The sequence below is a fragment of the Idiotropiscis lumnitzeri genome, chromosome 14 (genome assembly GCF_059441095.1).
Source record: "Idiotropiscis lumnitzeri isolate Australia: NSW breed Sydney's pygmy pipehorse chromosome 14, RoL_Ilum_1.0, whole genome shotgun sequence".
NCBI classification, from domain to species: domain Eukaryota; kingdom Metazoa; phylum Chordata; class Actinopteri; order Syngnathiformes; family Syngnathidae; genus Idiotropiscis; species Idiotropiscis lumnitzeri.
Window position 1 is genome coordinate 18074553 of NC_142404.1, and position 15437 is coordinate 18089989.

The 15437-nt window shown below is 44.0% G+C and overlaps 1 protein-coding gene across 2 annotated transcripts in view; it reads left to right on the forward strand.

Moving 5' to 3' along the window:
* The first annotated feature begins 314 nt into the window (after positions 1 to 314).
* LOC148323843 (low-density lipoprotein receptor-related protein 1B-like) overlaps positions 315 to 15437 on the forward strand; it is a 185633-nt gene continuing 170510 nt past the window's right edge. For both annotated transcript variants that reach the window (XM_088315974.1, XM_088315976.1), the window contains exon 1: positions 315 to 827. In XM_088315974.1, coding sequence (XP_088172100.1) covers positions 737 to 827 — 91 coding nt within the window. In that variant the 5' untranslated portion in view covers positions 315 to 736. The remainder of the gene's footprint in view (positions 828 to 15437) is intronic.

The following is a 15437-nucleotide window of genomic DNA, read 5'->3' on the forward strand; positions in this document are numbered from 1 at the left end:
GAATGTACTTTTTGGGCTTCTATACCCATCAACAGCAGTGAATGAGTTAATGTTTTTTTTTTTTTTTTGCTTAATGTCATTTGCATTCCTTCTAATGTAGATTTATTGACTACGTATGAATCCCATTTAAAAGTACACTCCAGGAGGTGAGATTGAGCTGCTGAGTGAATGAGGCAATGAAAGTCTGCTTGCAAGAGAGTGAGGGAGCAGAATGACTCCACCCCCCCCCCACTCCTTCACCCCCCGCCCCCTCCTCCTCCCCGAGTTTAAATTCATTGCCTGTGAGGCTGATCCAGTCCAAGCAGACTGGCACCCGGCACCGGCTGACCAATGTGATGACTCTCACACGAGCTGCGCCACCTTGACGACATCTCATCACTGAGGGGAGGGAAAAAAAAGACGGGAAGAGCGGATCGAGCTACTTCTCCGTCTCCATCCGCCTCCCATCCCATCCCATCCCATCTCGCTCCTCTCTCTCTCTTTCTCTCTCTCTCTCATCCGCGCTGCCTGCTGCCATCGGCCGCACGGAGCCGTGTGCATGCGTCGCGGAGCGGGGGGGCGCGCTGCACCGGTTCCTCTGGACATCTCCGAATAACGGCGCTTGACAAGCGCGCAGTGGTGGTGGCGGATCCCGGAGAGGAGGGAGGGGGGAGACTGGACCTGGACCTGGGCCAGGAGCGAGCACCGGGACCGGGGAGACGCGCCGTGGCTCCTGCTAAGCCCGCTCTCCGAAAACATGTCCGAGTTTTTTCTCCTCACCTTCTTAGCCCTTTTCTCGGGATTATTTCCATGCACCGAGCCGTCGGCAGTGCTGGATGAGCGCAAAGGTAAGGGACAAGCGGGCCGACGCGAGCTGTGGGTGGGGTGGGGGTTCGGGCGATGGGAGGGGGCGGGGGGTTCTTGTCAACTTGGCAGCCGCGCGCTTTGTGAACGGCAAGCTTCAATTGTTCCGTGCATGCTTGATGATGAGCAGAGTTGGACATTGACTTCTTTTCTTTTGTCCAGCATGGCACTGTGCGGTATAGTCGCACATTTACTGGCGGATTTTTGAGAAGGGGTGGGGGGGGGCCTGCATGTGCTATCATACAGTGCAGCAGGTGAACGTCTCCCCCCCCAGGCTGTGTTTGTCGCTCTTGAAGATTTTGCTCTTAATCTGCACCGTGGGAATGTACAATGTGGATCAAAACGTCATGCCTCCTCTCCGTAATTATCGGTCTAATGCAGAGAATAAATTGTATTTGGAGGGGGGGGGGGCTTTGAATAGATTGAGAAGGAAAACCGGCAGGTTTGATTTGGTCCTGCAATTTGAATTACTTGGACATTCAGTTTGTTGGGAATGAAATTTAAGAGTCGTCGATGTTGAAACATTTGTGGCATCGGAGTTCGAATCCTACAAACTCATAGATGACATCATTCAAAATAATACAAACAAGAAAATCCAGAACGGCTGCAGGTAAATCATGAAAAAGAAGCAAACGTCTCATCCCGATTTTGATTGACGTATGTGCTTTTACCAGAATAAATTTCACCGGGGTTTCTCCGGATCAGTGGCCGAAGAAGGAAAAAGACAGGCTAGTTTAGGCTCATTTGGATATTAAATTCCATCGGAAGAATCTTGAAAAGTGATGACGGAGTGGTAGAAGAGAACTCCAACTGCACGGACCTTCACCGAGCCGTCAGTATTTATGACATCAGGATTTGAATCGCGATCGCAATAAGATGGTTTCTAATCTTTAGATCATATGATACTTTATGCATACATATATATATTAGGGATGTGCAGCCATCCAATAAAAAAAGACCCCATCAACCAAAAGATTTTGACAAAAGTATTTGAATGGCTAAAATATCCTAAGATAGAAAATCAGGTGCGAATGTCATCAAACGCTGATTTGAGGTTTGAGTTGTGTCGGAATCAAGTTGACAAGCCAGTCAAAAATATACAGAACACTCCAAAGGCTTTTTGGCAGCAGTATTTAAATTTGACGAGCAGCGAGGACAAGATGTTACGATTAAAAAAAATACAAAATTCCTGGAACGTGGAAGAAGAAAATGGATCATATTCGTTTTGATTGCCCAGGCCAAATGCAAATTGGTCAGCATCAATCCAAGATGAGATGATAATTGGATATTAATATTTTTCAGTGAACCAAAAAAAAAAAACAGCCAAAAAGTTGCCACAAACAAAGAATGAAATCCATCTTTTTTGAAAACTTAACTTTCTGCGCTGGAGTTAATGATGTCACGACCTTTGCTGCACTCTCGCCTGGAGGTCACATTTCTCCGACTTTTTTTTCCATTTTCCAGCAACGTCAAGACTACTTATGGCTGTCCTGAGTTCCTCTTTAAACCTAGGGTGATAAAAAAAAAAGTGCCTTTTTGTGTGTGCGTGTTTGTGTTTATAATTTTCCAGGGAAAAAGAAAACAACATAAAAGGACTATTTACCTCTCTTACTGTGCGTGAAATGAAAAGACGAACCTTCTTGTCCTCCCCGAGGATGCTCCGGCACAGAGGAAGGGAAATAAGAGCACCTCTCTGAAATGTCACAAAACGCTGTTGGAGATTTATTTATTTATTTATTTATTTTTTGTCAGTACCGGAGTGTTGAGATTTATTAGTGTCGGCGGAATCAAATGTGAAGAATTACATTCCATGCAGTTGTCTCCTTTGGGCCGCGACGACAATATTTAAATGAGGATTCTTATCAACGACCCAACTGCATTTTTCGCTTTTGGGGTTCTTGGGGTGCCCTCCCACAAAACCAAGCTGTCCCGCCCCCTCTGCATGGGCCCGGAGATGAAATGCCAGCCCGGTGAGTGGTGTCGAAATGGAGCCTAATGATAACGGCTTGCAACACCAAAGCTGCTTGTCAGCCTAATTAGTCTGATATTAATTTGCTTTGTGGTAGCAGCATTGTCATGTTGAATGCCAAGTGGTGAGCTTGTGGTTCCTGCCGCATGCAATTTCAACTATTCCGAGAGCTCATTGGTGCAATTGTTTGGCTGTGAATGAAATGAACTTGGTGGGGTGGGAAAAAAAAAAACACAGCTCAAGGTTGTTTGAAATGCAAACGGCGTTCAGGATGATCCGATTGTCGTGCAGGATGACGGGAATGGTTCCTCTCGCAACTCATTTGGGGAGATAATAACACAGAAGGTCTCGGAGCGCACGTTTGCACGCCACCCATGAATCAAGAATTCACTCATTTTGCATTCCGGCTGCCTGAGATGAATCCACTCGTTATAATTGGCTTTACAGACCAGGAAACCTGACATTCATATATATATATATATTTTTTTTTTTTTTTCGTGTTAACATAATAGAGTATATCCTCTGAAAATGTAATTATGCTGTGGAACACTGATGTACAATATGACGCACGTCGTAAAGGAATTACGGCAACAATAGTCAATTAATACTGGGAATTAAGTTAAATCCGAGACGTGTCGAAACGCTAGAAAGAATGATTTTTAGGCCCGATAATGAAATTCTAGTCATTCTTGATGACATTCAGAGTCTATTTCTGATATTATTCATTTTGATGTGAATGCAAAATGGCCGCCTCACTCTGGCACTTCAGCTCGCAGATCCCTCTGGTGCATTGCAACAACGTAATGAAGCTCTCCAAAGTGGCATCGACGGTTCATGACAAAGAAAATACTTTATATCCATAAAGGTCATTAGAATCTTTAACATAAAAAATGATCCAGTTTGAAAAAAAAATTTTTAGAATATTTATTTTTCCTTAAAACCATTATTAACATTAAAATGTAACGAAATTCAGAACGCTATTCATTCTGCGTTATTAATCAAACGGAATGAAAAAACATTTTTTTAATCAACTTTATTTGCAACTGTTCCTAAAAATAATTTTTAAAAAAAATCCACAAGGTGGCGCAAATTCCCCGTACAACTGAAAACTCATTCAAACAAGAATGATTTTTTTATTCCTTTCATTTGATTTTTGGCCGCACATGAGGAGCATGCCAGAAAGCGCCAATGCCGAGGTAAAACCGAGAATTTCAACCTTCGCCAAGATGAATTGGAGTGTTGCTTTCATCGGAGCACTCCTGTGTTTTGTTGACCTTTAAAGGTTGCCCTTCTCTTTTTTTTTCCTCTCTGTTTTACATATTTCTCTGGGAGACATTAACACAAAACCAACACAGAGCAGGCCAAAGCCTCACATCCTGCTACGACCGGGTGGCATCACTGTTGGTGTTCCTCAGGGCTCCACCTCATGACTCTCTTCGTTCAGTGGTTGGAGAACCCACATGTGGATTCCAGTTAGAGCAGAGTGAATAGAAAGCGCAAAGAGGAGGTCCGCGTGAAAGGAAAGAGAAGTGATGTCAAAATTATGAGTCAGCATCATTTTATTTTCAAACCCGTCAACTGCGATTGTTTTTGGCGTTTGTGCTGCTGACATCCAGCGGGCGCTGCCTCAGGTGCTCTTTAAACGTTGCTCCTCCCGCTTGTTTTTGGCTGGAAAACCACACGAGTCGTCAGAAACGTTCCGACGGTTGCTAACGTGGAAAATGAGCAGATGTAGCACTGGAGGCCAACCTCAACGTTTGGAGCGTTCGCCCGCTTGTCCGAGTTATATCGCGTTTTGTGGTGCTTTCCTTTGTCGCGATGCATGCTTGTGTGTTGTGCACGTGCCACTTTCACAGTGATTGGTGGTGTCACGGATATATCACGGAAGATAGCGATGATGCAATAGTTGGGATGCGCGTCATCAATGTTGCTTCTAGTTGGACGCCTCAACACCCCCGAAAAGCACATTGGACGTTTTGGTGGCCATTCCTGGTTTTCCGAGGTTGTCTGAGGTAACGGCTGACTCAGCGTTTGCGTCCTTCTGTCAGGTCTTCGCACGCTCTGAAGAGACATTCAAAGAGCTGACAGATCCGTTCAGTGATGTCAGCCAAGTGTTGCTGTCATCAATCTCAGGGCAGAGGTGATGTATGGCCTCAAGCTGCCCCCCCCCCTCGCCTCCCGCCCGCCACGCACCTCCACTCATTAGGGACTCCGTTGGACTCACTCCTCTGGGATAAAGTTGCTGAGTGAAGTCACTGAAGTAGCCCTCGGTCAAACGTGCGGGGACAGGGCTCCATTAGTTTAGCCTCTGTAGAGGGGGCGCTACCGTCCCTTTTTTTTTTTTTTTTTTATACCAACAAGTCTAAAATATCATATTTGTCAGCAGGCCCGGTGTGTGCGCAGTTTGGTGACGTTTTGCTTCCCATATTTTCCAGACTTTAAGCAGCAGGAACTCTTAAAAAAGAAAAAAAACTATACAAGCTGTATTTTTCCATGTTGAAAAAAATGAGTAGGAGAAAACATTCTGTGTTTTGTTTTGTCGGTTGTCCAAGACTAAAATCTGCATTGGCGTTTTACCACCAAAAACACTTTTCTTTTTTTTTTCCGTTGCTTGTATCGTTATTCTGCCCCCCTCAACCGCGACAAAAATGTACTAAATTGTGTTTCATGATTTTTGTCTTTATTCACTCGGGCAGTTTGATAGTTTTTAGACGGAGTAATGTGTTTTTACTTGAAACGACAAATTAAAAGGATTTATTTTATAATTAAAGAGCAGCAGGCATAATAGTTATGTACACATTCTGACTTCTTTAATCTGAAGCAGTAGTTACATTTATTTGACATATTAATTTTTTCCTCCTTAAAATGACTACAAATATATATACTTAATATAAATATACTGACTCAATTATTTGAGTGTCATTTGCCTAATTTGCCTCCCTCATAATCGACGTGGGAATCCGAGATTCACCCCCCAATCTTTGTCTTTGACTCAAAATCGGTGCTTTTCACAAATACAAAGCGTTTAAGCGCTGCCATCTACAGGTGTCTGTTGGAAAATATTTGTGGGGGGGGGCAGATAACCATCGGGTCGCCGTGGATGAACGCAAACGTCCGCGGCAGCGTATGATTCATTATCACCTTGCCGTTTAATGCGCTACAATCGAATCAGCAATAGATCGTCTCATGTTACGAACGCCATTGCCTGGAAAGTGACACATGACATTGATTAGCCATTGAAAAAAAAAAAAGGCCCGCTTCCATTTTCAAATCTAATCATCTGATGTGTCGATGTCCTCGAAAGACCCACCGGGGGTGCCAGGGGGCTCGTATTAGATTTTCTTTTTTTCCCCAAGTGATACTTAATTGAAAATGTGATTAATGAATCAATAAGTTTCCCGCTGAGAAGCCTGGCATTACTGGAGTTAATTCCGAGAGAGTGTCTCGGTCATATACTGAAAGAGCGGCTAGAAATGAAAAAAAAAAAAGGAGTATATAAATTATTAATGGTGGAAAGCGCAACTGCTTTATTGCCAGATATTCTAATGAGAATAGGTCTCATAGGGGCAGTGGTAAAATAAAATGAGTTGGGTGAGATTGAGGTCATTATTGGATGATGGATATGCTGCAATGCATCATAAAAGGAAAAGTACGGCTGATGTCATGCGGTGTCGGCAAACTTGGGCGCACGCTCAAAAGCCAGCTGCTTGAACATACACCGGCCAATAAAAGCAGTCGCGTTGCGAGCGTTTGCATGAATCAGCTCGGCTGCAAAGGTCGCAATTACCATGCAGGCTGCCGAGGTGTTCATTTATTTTGTTTTTAACGTATACCATGAAACCGTATTTGATTCTTTGGATGCATGCCCATCAAGGTGTGTTTTTTTTTTTTTTTTTTGTTTGGGGGGAGTATGCTGATAGCCCCCGCCGTGAGGCCTGCTCTTTCAAAAGGCAAGTCGGAATAAAACAAACATCACAAGTGTGTGAAAGAGTGGCAAAATGCGCGCGGCTTGAAATGTCTGTCAGTCAGTCGCTTTGAAAGGGTGAAGGTGCAGAACCCGCCGGACAAGCCCTCGCATTATTCGCTGCTCTCGCTATGCTCTGACACATCTGTCGGTGTCAGAAGCCGCAAGTTGAAAAACAACACCAACATATTTACTTTACATTTCCAACATTGCGCGGATGTTTTTCTTTCTCCACGTATCCAGTTAAGAACTGCGGATTTCTGATGATTTCGGCCATCACTTCCTCAATACTTTGCTGGTGAGGCCGCTTGAAACTTTTGTCCGTCATTTGAAGACGCAATTTGTATTATTTCGTCCCCCCTGCCCAACGAGAATCATTTCGGAATCAATAGTTTCATTAATGGAATTGAAATGGCCGTATTCCCGACGCTACTTTTTGGTCTTCTCATCATTCACCTCGAGAGGCGAGCTGTGACGTCACCGCGACTCCCAAATCAAAGTATCGCAGACGAGAAGTGGCGACGGGACGGAATGACGCGAGCCGGGGGGGGACGCTCACTCCCAGCTGCCACCTGGCACAGGCCGAAGGGCTCGCAGGCCGCCATCTCGCATCTCGTCTTGGCCAGCACACAGGGAGGGATTCATCACGCCCACCCCCCAAAAACTGATTCGGATTCATTTGATGATGCTGCGTCGCGCTTCTCATAAAGAACAAACCACAAACATTCGCTCTTGACTCTTATTTGTCCTTTCAAAAAGGAACGAAAATCTGCATTTGGATTCCACCTTCAATCCGATTAATTGACAACTTTCAAAAAGAGACTAAATATCCATATTAGAATGCTGTAACGTAGGACACGTGCATTTGAAAGATGTTTTTTTTCCACACGGACCAAACGCAGTAATGAGTGCGCCACAGGCGCGTGCACGTTGATCCTCTAAAAGGGAGACGTGTGTGTGGGGGTGTGTGTGTGTGTGTGTGTGTGTGGCCATTTCGTTTCCTGCCAGAGCTAATTGTAATCCAGCCCACTTAGATGGATGATAAAACAAGGCAGAGTGCTGGCATCATTCGCACAACAACCGTGCGTGCACCTTGTTTGCTGTCCGGTGCGTCGCTTTTGGACCGACTCAGACTATCCGAAGAGTCGGCGTTTTTCGAGCGCGTGACTAGGCCTGACGTTGCACTTTAAGATGCTTTTAGGTCTCCCATATTTGTGAGCTGGAAAGATGAATAATTGAAAGTGCTTTCATGTTTTTGAGTTGGTGAATTGGAAGAAAAGTAAAGCCGCCTTCCTTACCTTGCGCCTGCAGCAAGTCCCGCAATCCCCTCGGCGGCGAGTTCCGGTTTGAATCTCGCGTTGTGTGGTTAATTTGTGTTGCAATTTGATAACGTGCACTCACGCGCTATTGGACGGCGAGACTCATTAACCGTACTCCCGGTAATCAAAGTTTGTTTGGCGACACCTTTTGATAAGACGAGAGCGATGCCGCCGTCTTGCGTGGCGTGCATTCGTCCTGATGTCTTGCTGGCGGCTCGTAAATGTGCTCGCAAAAGTTACGTGTGATGGACCTCGCCGAGAGACGGATGAAGCTCTCGGGCCTCAAACGGGTTTGGGCTGTCGCGCCCATTTGAGTCGCTTGTTTATGAATAAGGTTGCCGAGCGGGACTTGACAAGGTTCTACATTGAGGCAAAGTCAGGATTTCCACTCGGAGTTTGCCGACTTTAACTCTCAAAGGAATCGTACAAATTCTCAAGTCAAAGTCAAATGTACGACGATTATTTTATAATTTTACTGTCTTGCAAACAGTGTCTTTCTTTCATGTTTACATTATTTTCGTTTTATTTTTTGTACTCTGTTGATGCTCACAGATTTCAACTGCCTTTCACAGCTCTTCCTGCAATTTGCACTTGAGGTGAAAGCAGTGATTTTTAACACCAAACGTGCGAGAAAAACAGAACAAACAATACAAAAAAATGACAGTTTTAAGGTTGGGACTTTTTTAAACAACACCCGATTGAGATCACCAAACAAGCTCTTATTATTTTTCCGGACAAAGGTACGCCACTTCGATTTTTGATGGACATTCATCAAGCGTGTTATTAATCTGTTGCGTCGTTTCTTGTTGTCCTAAAGCTAATAATCTTCCAATACATGGAAAAGGTCGAAGAAGAAGACGGATTCTTTTATTTGCTTAAAGTAAAAAAAAAAGAAAAAAAAGTCAGAAAAGACACGGTGGAAGAACAACGATCCGAGAACAAATGAGGCGAGAAGGGGCGAAGACCAAGAGTGGAAGTAAAGCGGCCATTATTTAAATAACAAAGGCAGCGGCGAGACGCGATTGGCTGACATGAGGAAAGGGGGCGTGGTTAAAGCCATTAGAACACACGAGGTCGGCTTGGAAACAAAATAGTTTTCATCCTATATGCTTTGCTGTCCCGCTTTATTGGAAAGGCACGCCTCATTGGTTAAACGGTGTAATTATCGATTATTTGATGCTAATTTATGGATCTTTTCGGATGTTGGAATTGAGTTGTCTTATGTGCATTGCTGGCTATTTGATTGTTTTTTTTTTAATGGTTTTGGGGCAATCACACTCCTTATTTTTGTGCAATTGAATGTGAAGACGTTTAGCTTGCGGGGGGGCAGTCGGTCTTAGCTGTTGATGTTATTTATTTTTTTGTCTGTGTGTGTGTTGTTCAAATAAAGCAGTTGAGGTTTTATCATTGTAAAATAATCTCATCTTGGATTTACGATTTCATTGTGAATGCGGCTTAGTGCTGCAGGGATGAAGCTGAAAGGCCGCGGCAGGAATTCGATAAACAAATTGGGGTGGGGGGGGGTGTCATTAGTGGCATACTTGACAGCGCAAACATGATGCTTGAGCTAAACTCGCTTTACATCTAAAAAATGAGGCATCTGGAAAGATTTGTGCGCTGGATTCTGCTCATCTTTAAGAAAACATCATGTCTCCATCAACTACAAAATATCAAATCCGTTTTTAACATCATCGCTCTGCAAAAGCATTGAGAATTTTCCGTCCGTTCCACCTTGAGCCGATTTATTTCCCTCTATAGCAACGAAATAACAAGCAGGAAATCTCAACACTGTTCGAAACAGAAATAAACAGTTATGACTTCACTTTGTCTAATTTGCTCAGATATTTTCAGAGACAACTACTTGAATGAAAAAGACTCCAGCCTGTGCATCGTGTGGGCGTATGCTCGCAAAAAGTGCGCTAATGACTTTGACGTGTGGCGTATGAGACTAATTAAGTGCAAATGAAACCTCACACTGTAGGAGGCGGCCAATCAATGGTGCACAATGAGCAAGGAAAGGTCACGCACAATCGTAAACAGTCTTTGCTGCGCTATAGGGAATGCGTTCACTTGCGTCACAGAAAGATTGCCAAAACCTTGCGGCTTCTCAAATGGTGGCCATGCGTCTAATAGATGCCCCGTCCCAATTAGCCGCATGGCGCTCGGTGTAAGTTTAGCCACCCACGTGCCGCGTACCGACTCTCCGTCGCCACCGGAGACGAGGCGCCCAGTTCCAACAAAGAGACGGCGACTCGTCAGCGACTCGTGCTGTTTGTACACCTAGCCAGGCACGTGCACACTAGGTTGGGGGCATGGGGGGTGCTCAAGCCAAACAGAGAGCGTCCATCACGAAAAAAGCATTTTGTTTAACATCTATTAAATAAGGGGAGGAAGGGAAGTCAAAAAAAGTCTACACACCCTTGTTCAATTTGCACTTTTTTTTTTTTTTACATGAAAACGAGATGAAGATGAATAAAATTAACTGTCTTTTGAATGGGCATGCGGCTATTCAGAAACAATTTGGGTTCAATTCAAGTCAGCACACACCTGCCGCCATTATACGTGCCTCTGATGAAGTGCAAGTAAATAATAGGTGGGATCATATGAAGTAGTCTTCTAAGGACTCAAAACGCGTTGGTGGAGCTGGTGACAAAAAGGTAGGTGCTTGAGCACCACTCGGGGACGATGCGTGCACGTGGCTGCAACCGGCTTTGTTGTATTTCGGCCTCCCGTGGTTTTGTCGACTTGGATTGTGGGGAGGCTTTCCCGCGATCGCAACACACATGAATGCAGATCTCCTTTCAAAAATGTAAACAATCGACTTGACCTGTCCTTGCTGGTCCAATGTAGAGCCGGGGTTGCCGTGGCAACGACAGATAACTAAAACAAATCAACATTAATGTCATTTCATGAGCCTTTGCTATTTTCTTACCGTATTTTTTTCTCCTTACTTTTTGAAACATTAAATCCGCTTTTTTGTTTTGAAAGACAAAAAAAAAAAATCCGCTGTGCATTCTCTAAAAGTTGCTTTTAATTTTGCAGTAAAGAATCCCAGAGAGGCAATTGTACAATCATTCCGATGTTTAACGTTTGATTTAGTTCTTCTTCTGCTGTTTCTGTGTTTAAGTACTGGTTTCCTGCCAGGATAATCTTTGTAATTCGCTTTTTCATCCCTGAAGTAGGTGATAAATAACAGCTGGTGAAAACAAAGACATGAGAAAAAAATAAAAAGTCAAACCTGAGTACGTTCCCGCAGGGTTAAGAGTAGAGCCACAACGTCAAAAAAAAAAAAAAAGTCCTTTAATATTCTATTTTCTATTTTTTTCTTTTTTTTCAGTGTCATGCAAGTATTTTGAGCAGCTCATAAAAATGAGATGCAAATGGAAAAATGTCGCAGCTTACCTACCGTTGAGTGAACTCGTACAGCCTTGCCTGAGATGCAAGAGGAATCTGTTCCGTGCTCGGAACTCAAACCACTCGTATGGCAAATAACCTTTCCTCTTTAAGATGAATCAAATTGCCTTTAATCTGTTCTCCCAAAAATAACAACATTGAGCTTTTGGTACGAGAAAAGTAACACTATAATATTGTACACAAATGAAAGCGTTATGTCATCATGAAATGGAATTTGGAGGAATTCAACCGTTTTTCGTCACACTGAAACAGTTGAATTGCCGTTGAGCTACTGCCCGCCGTGGCCACCTGGGGGCAGTATGTGAAGCGCAGACGGATGCACCGTTCTGTACTGTGACATCTGCAAAAGTACGAGAGGTTCAAGAATGTGACTGTCTAAATGGATTGCTGCACCGTTTGTGTTCAAATATCAGTTTCTTAGAGCCTTTTAAGTTTCCTCTTTCAGTAAACTCAAAGGGTTCTGTTTTGCTTTGCTGATTTGTATTTTTTGGCCTACGTAACACGATCTGACTGGTTGAAATTAGGTCTAATTCCAGTCTCGACCACTAGATGGCAGCACATTTAGCGTTTGAGTTGGTGTTACGGTAAATATTTGGACTTGTTTTTGTTGAAAATGAACGTCCATCTTTGGACGCCGACAGGAAGTGATGCGTGTTGGTTCTTTTTATGTCTTTGGACATGAATACGAAGATTGGCTCCTATCTGGTCAAGACACCACGATAAATTTGTAGCATTCTACACTGTAAAGAGTAAATACTACACTTGACAGGACTTTCTTTCCCGCCACTTAATTATGTAACAAACCGATTGAGTCCAGCTTGCGTTAAACTCTGCAGAAATTTGCTAAGCAACCTGTTGCTAAATGAGGAAGCGAGTCGCGAGTCGCGTCAATGAGCATCATGCTGAGAACAATCAAGACCGGCGGGCAGGTTGTCTAGTGGCGAACAATGAGTGTGTGTGAGATGGAAATGGCCATGTGACTCTGTCCTAATCTCCCAAACAGAAGTAGAAATGACCGGACAAGTGGCAAGCTCTCCTGAGATAGCCGCTCAAGAGAGCAGCCCATTAACTGAGTTGACAAGTGTGTCTTCTCGTCAGCCGTGTCAAGTGCATCCAGTCAAGCTTGTCGGAAGGGACTAAAATATGAAAAAAAAAAAAATCTAAAAATAAATAATGGAGCCCAAAATTGCCTTTAAGGGCTGCTGCCGTCATCAAAGGCGGTGAAGGTGACATGACAGGTCTCATTTTTAGTCTCTCCTCTTGACGCATTCGTCGCACGGTCGCTACTAAAAATCAGTCATGACAACGAATATGAGCTGCCCTGACGTCCGCAACAATGCTCCGACGATGCCTCGGGAGACTTTCACCCGTCCGTCATCCGACCAGTAAGGGGTGACGGCGCTCTAAATACTGCGGCGCATGATAATGATGATGTACTCCTGTGACTCAGCAGGTTTTGGGAATGATGACACGCGGCTCCAAATGGCAAACGCATGCAAATGGGAACGTAAAGAGTGTTTTTCAATTCATCCGGCGACTCCCCAAGGTTAGTCGCGACTGGTATTAGATGAGCGCGGCAATCGGCAAGCTGACGAGTGCGGCCTCCATTCACAATGAGAGCTCGGGAACAATGAGTCGGCAGACGCAGCTCTCGGTTTTGTTGGCACTTTGCTTCCAATTCAAGAGACGGCGCAAAATGAATCCAAAGTGACGTAAATAGCGAAGACAACTCCGATGTCAATGTTCGTTCTTTTTGGGTCTACTTTCTTTCCTGTCTTTGAAGGTCTTGGGCTGTTTTGTTTGGAAACGCTTTTCGCTGTTGTTGTCTGAAGCACATTGTGTCGCCGTGTGAATGAAAAGTGCTCTATTAACAAATCTGAATTCGCTATTCGACGAAACGTAAATCACCTTTACTGAAAATATTAATTAACTTCAATTGCATTTCGGCTCACGGGCAAGGCAAGGCAAATTTATTGATGGAGCGCGTTTCATACACAAGGGAACGCAATTTCTCATAGATGAACGTTCACCTCCACAAAATTGCTAAAGATCTGAAAAAGATTAATTGGAAGCAGTCCAAAAATAAATGACTAACAAGACAGCTGTACTGCAAACAAAACAAAAAGCGTGCATCACGCTAATAAAATATTTTAACGTGCATCGCTTACGAAATTTAAAGTGCATTGTTGTATTTAGCATCTGCTGCGTTTCGGCGGGAGATTAATAGAACAATTGAGGCGAGCATATGATGACCTGCTAGAATATAATAAGAAGCTTATCCTCGCGTGCATGGACTGAGTAGTCAGATGAAAAGTGGTGTCAAGATATTCTGGCTTCTGGATTAAGCAAAACAACAAACTACTTGAAGCCTCTCACCACCCCCATGCCCCCCCCCCCCAAAAAAAAAAAATATATATAGAGAGAGAGAGAGAGATAAATCAGTTTTGTTTTGATTTTAATAATTTGGTCACTGGAACTTCCCCGGAGATGAAAACGCTGCCAAAAACAAATCACCAAACAAGCGTTGGTCGGCCGGTTTATTTCAAAGGGGCGTCGGGACATTTGGGGCGGGGCACCTGGATATCTTTCATTTCCGCGGCAGCGCAAATGCCTGCTGCAGGCAGCATCTCCCCGCGGTCGCCGAGCTCTTCATTATTAAAGCCCCCTCGTGGACCATCCTCCGCACTTCTCTGACCTAATGACTTCCTGGAGAGCCGAGCCTCCCTTTAAAGTGCATTTCTGCTTTGCACTTTCTGGCTTCTTGCGGAGCAGCAGCCAAAGCGCCGCATCATTGTTCTTTATAGCATCGGGAAGAAGGAGAAAATGGCCTCTTCTTTTTGTGCCGTTAAATATTGATGTCTATTTATAGACGCTCTCAAGTTCAAGAAAAGAAGGGAAAGGGGCTTGAGAATGTGCTGTATCTATTATTGAACGATCCATCAGGCCAACAGGTGGGCTGGGGCGTCATTATATGTTCAACCTAAACGTTTTGTTTATTTTTTTTGGGGGGGCAAATCAATATAAAGCCATTTCAAACAATTTCGATTTGACGATGCTACTGACATTGAACATTCAAAGTCATCAGATGAACGCGCTCACTCAGTGAAATGTCGGGAAATGTAGCAAGCTAGGCTACAACAAAAATGACAACAGCAGCTAAACTACACCAAAAGTATTTTTTAACTGAATGAGTAATTGATTTATTGCGATATCAATGAAACCTTAATCCTCAAATTTATACTCGTGCCGAAAACGCGTTGCGAGCTAGCGCTACGTTAGCAGTGGATGTTTGATAACCAAGTGGTGATTTCAATAACTCACCTGGGAATTGTTGTCTGGAAATACCCGAATGTGTTCAACATCTGGGATGTTGACAGTCACTTACTTCAACAAGAGAATGTTTAAAATTCCTGTGAAGACTCGTTTCGTCCAATGGGATTGACAAGATAACCGCCTCGGCCGTTGTGTCCAGCTGTGCGCTAGCCTCCCCGCTTTGCTGCACCAGCAAACAATTTGCTGGGCACCTTTTTCTCCACCGTCTGGGGCAGATAGATACGTGACGTTAAAGGAAGAGATGCATTTAAGGTTTAGAACAAGCAGGGAGAAATTTAGCTCCTGTCGACGTGATCGAGAAACTAGCGTCACCACTGAAAAGCTAACCAGCGACTGAGAAACGCTGAGATCTAAACTACGAATTGTTAGTGGTCAGTCTAAAGATGTCTTATCACACTTTTTAAGTCGTACATGACTACATTACGTTTTATCACGTACGTAGAGCTCAGTGAGGCTGAACTTGGCCGGCGACGTGTGCGTCCAATCAACAAATAAGCCGACGGATGGCTTTTCAGTCCACATGAAAAGCAAAGCAAATGGCGATAACTGCTGTCGTTACATTTTGCGGCGCTTCGACCATAATGGCCGTCAAGCT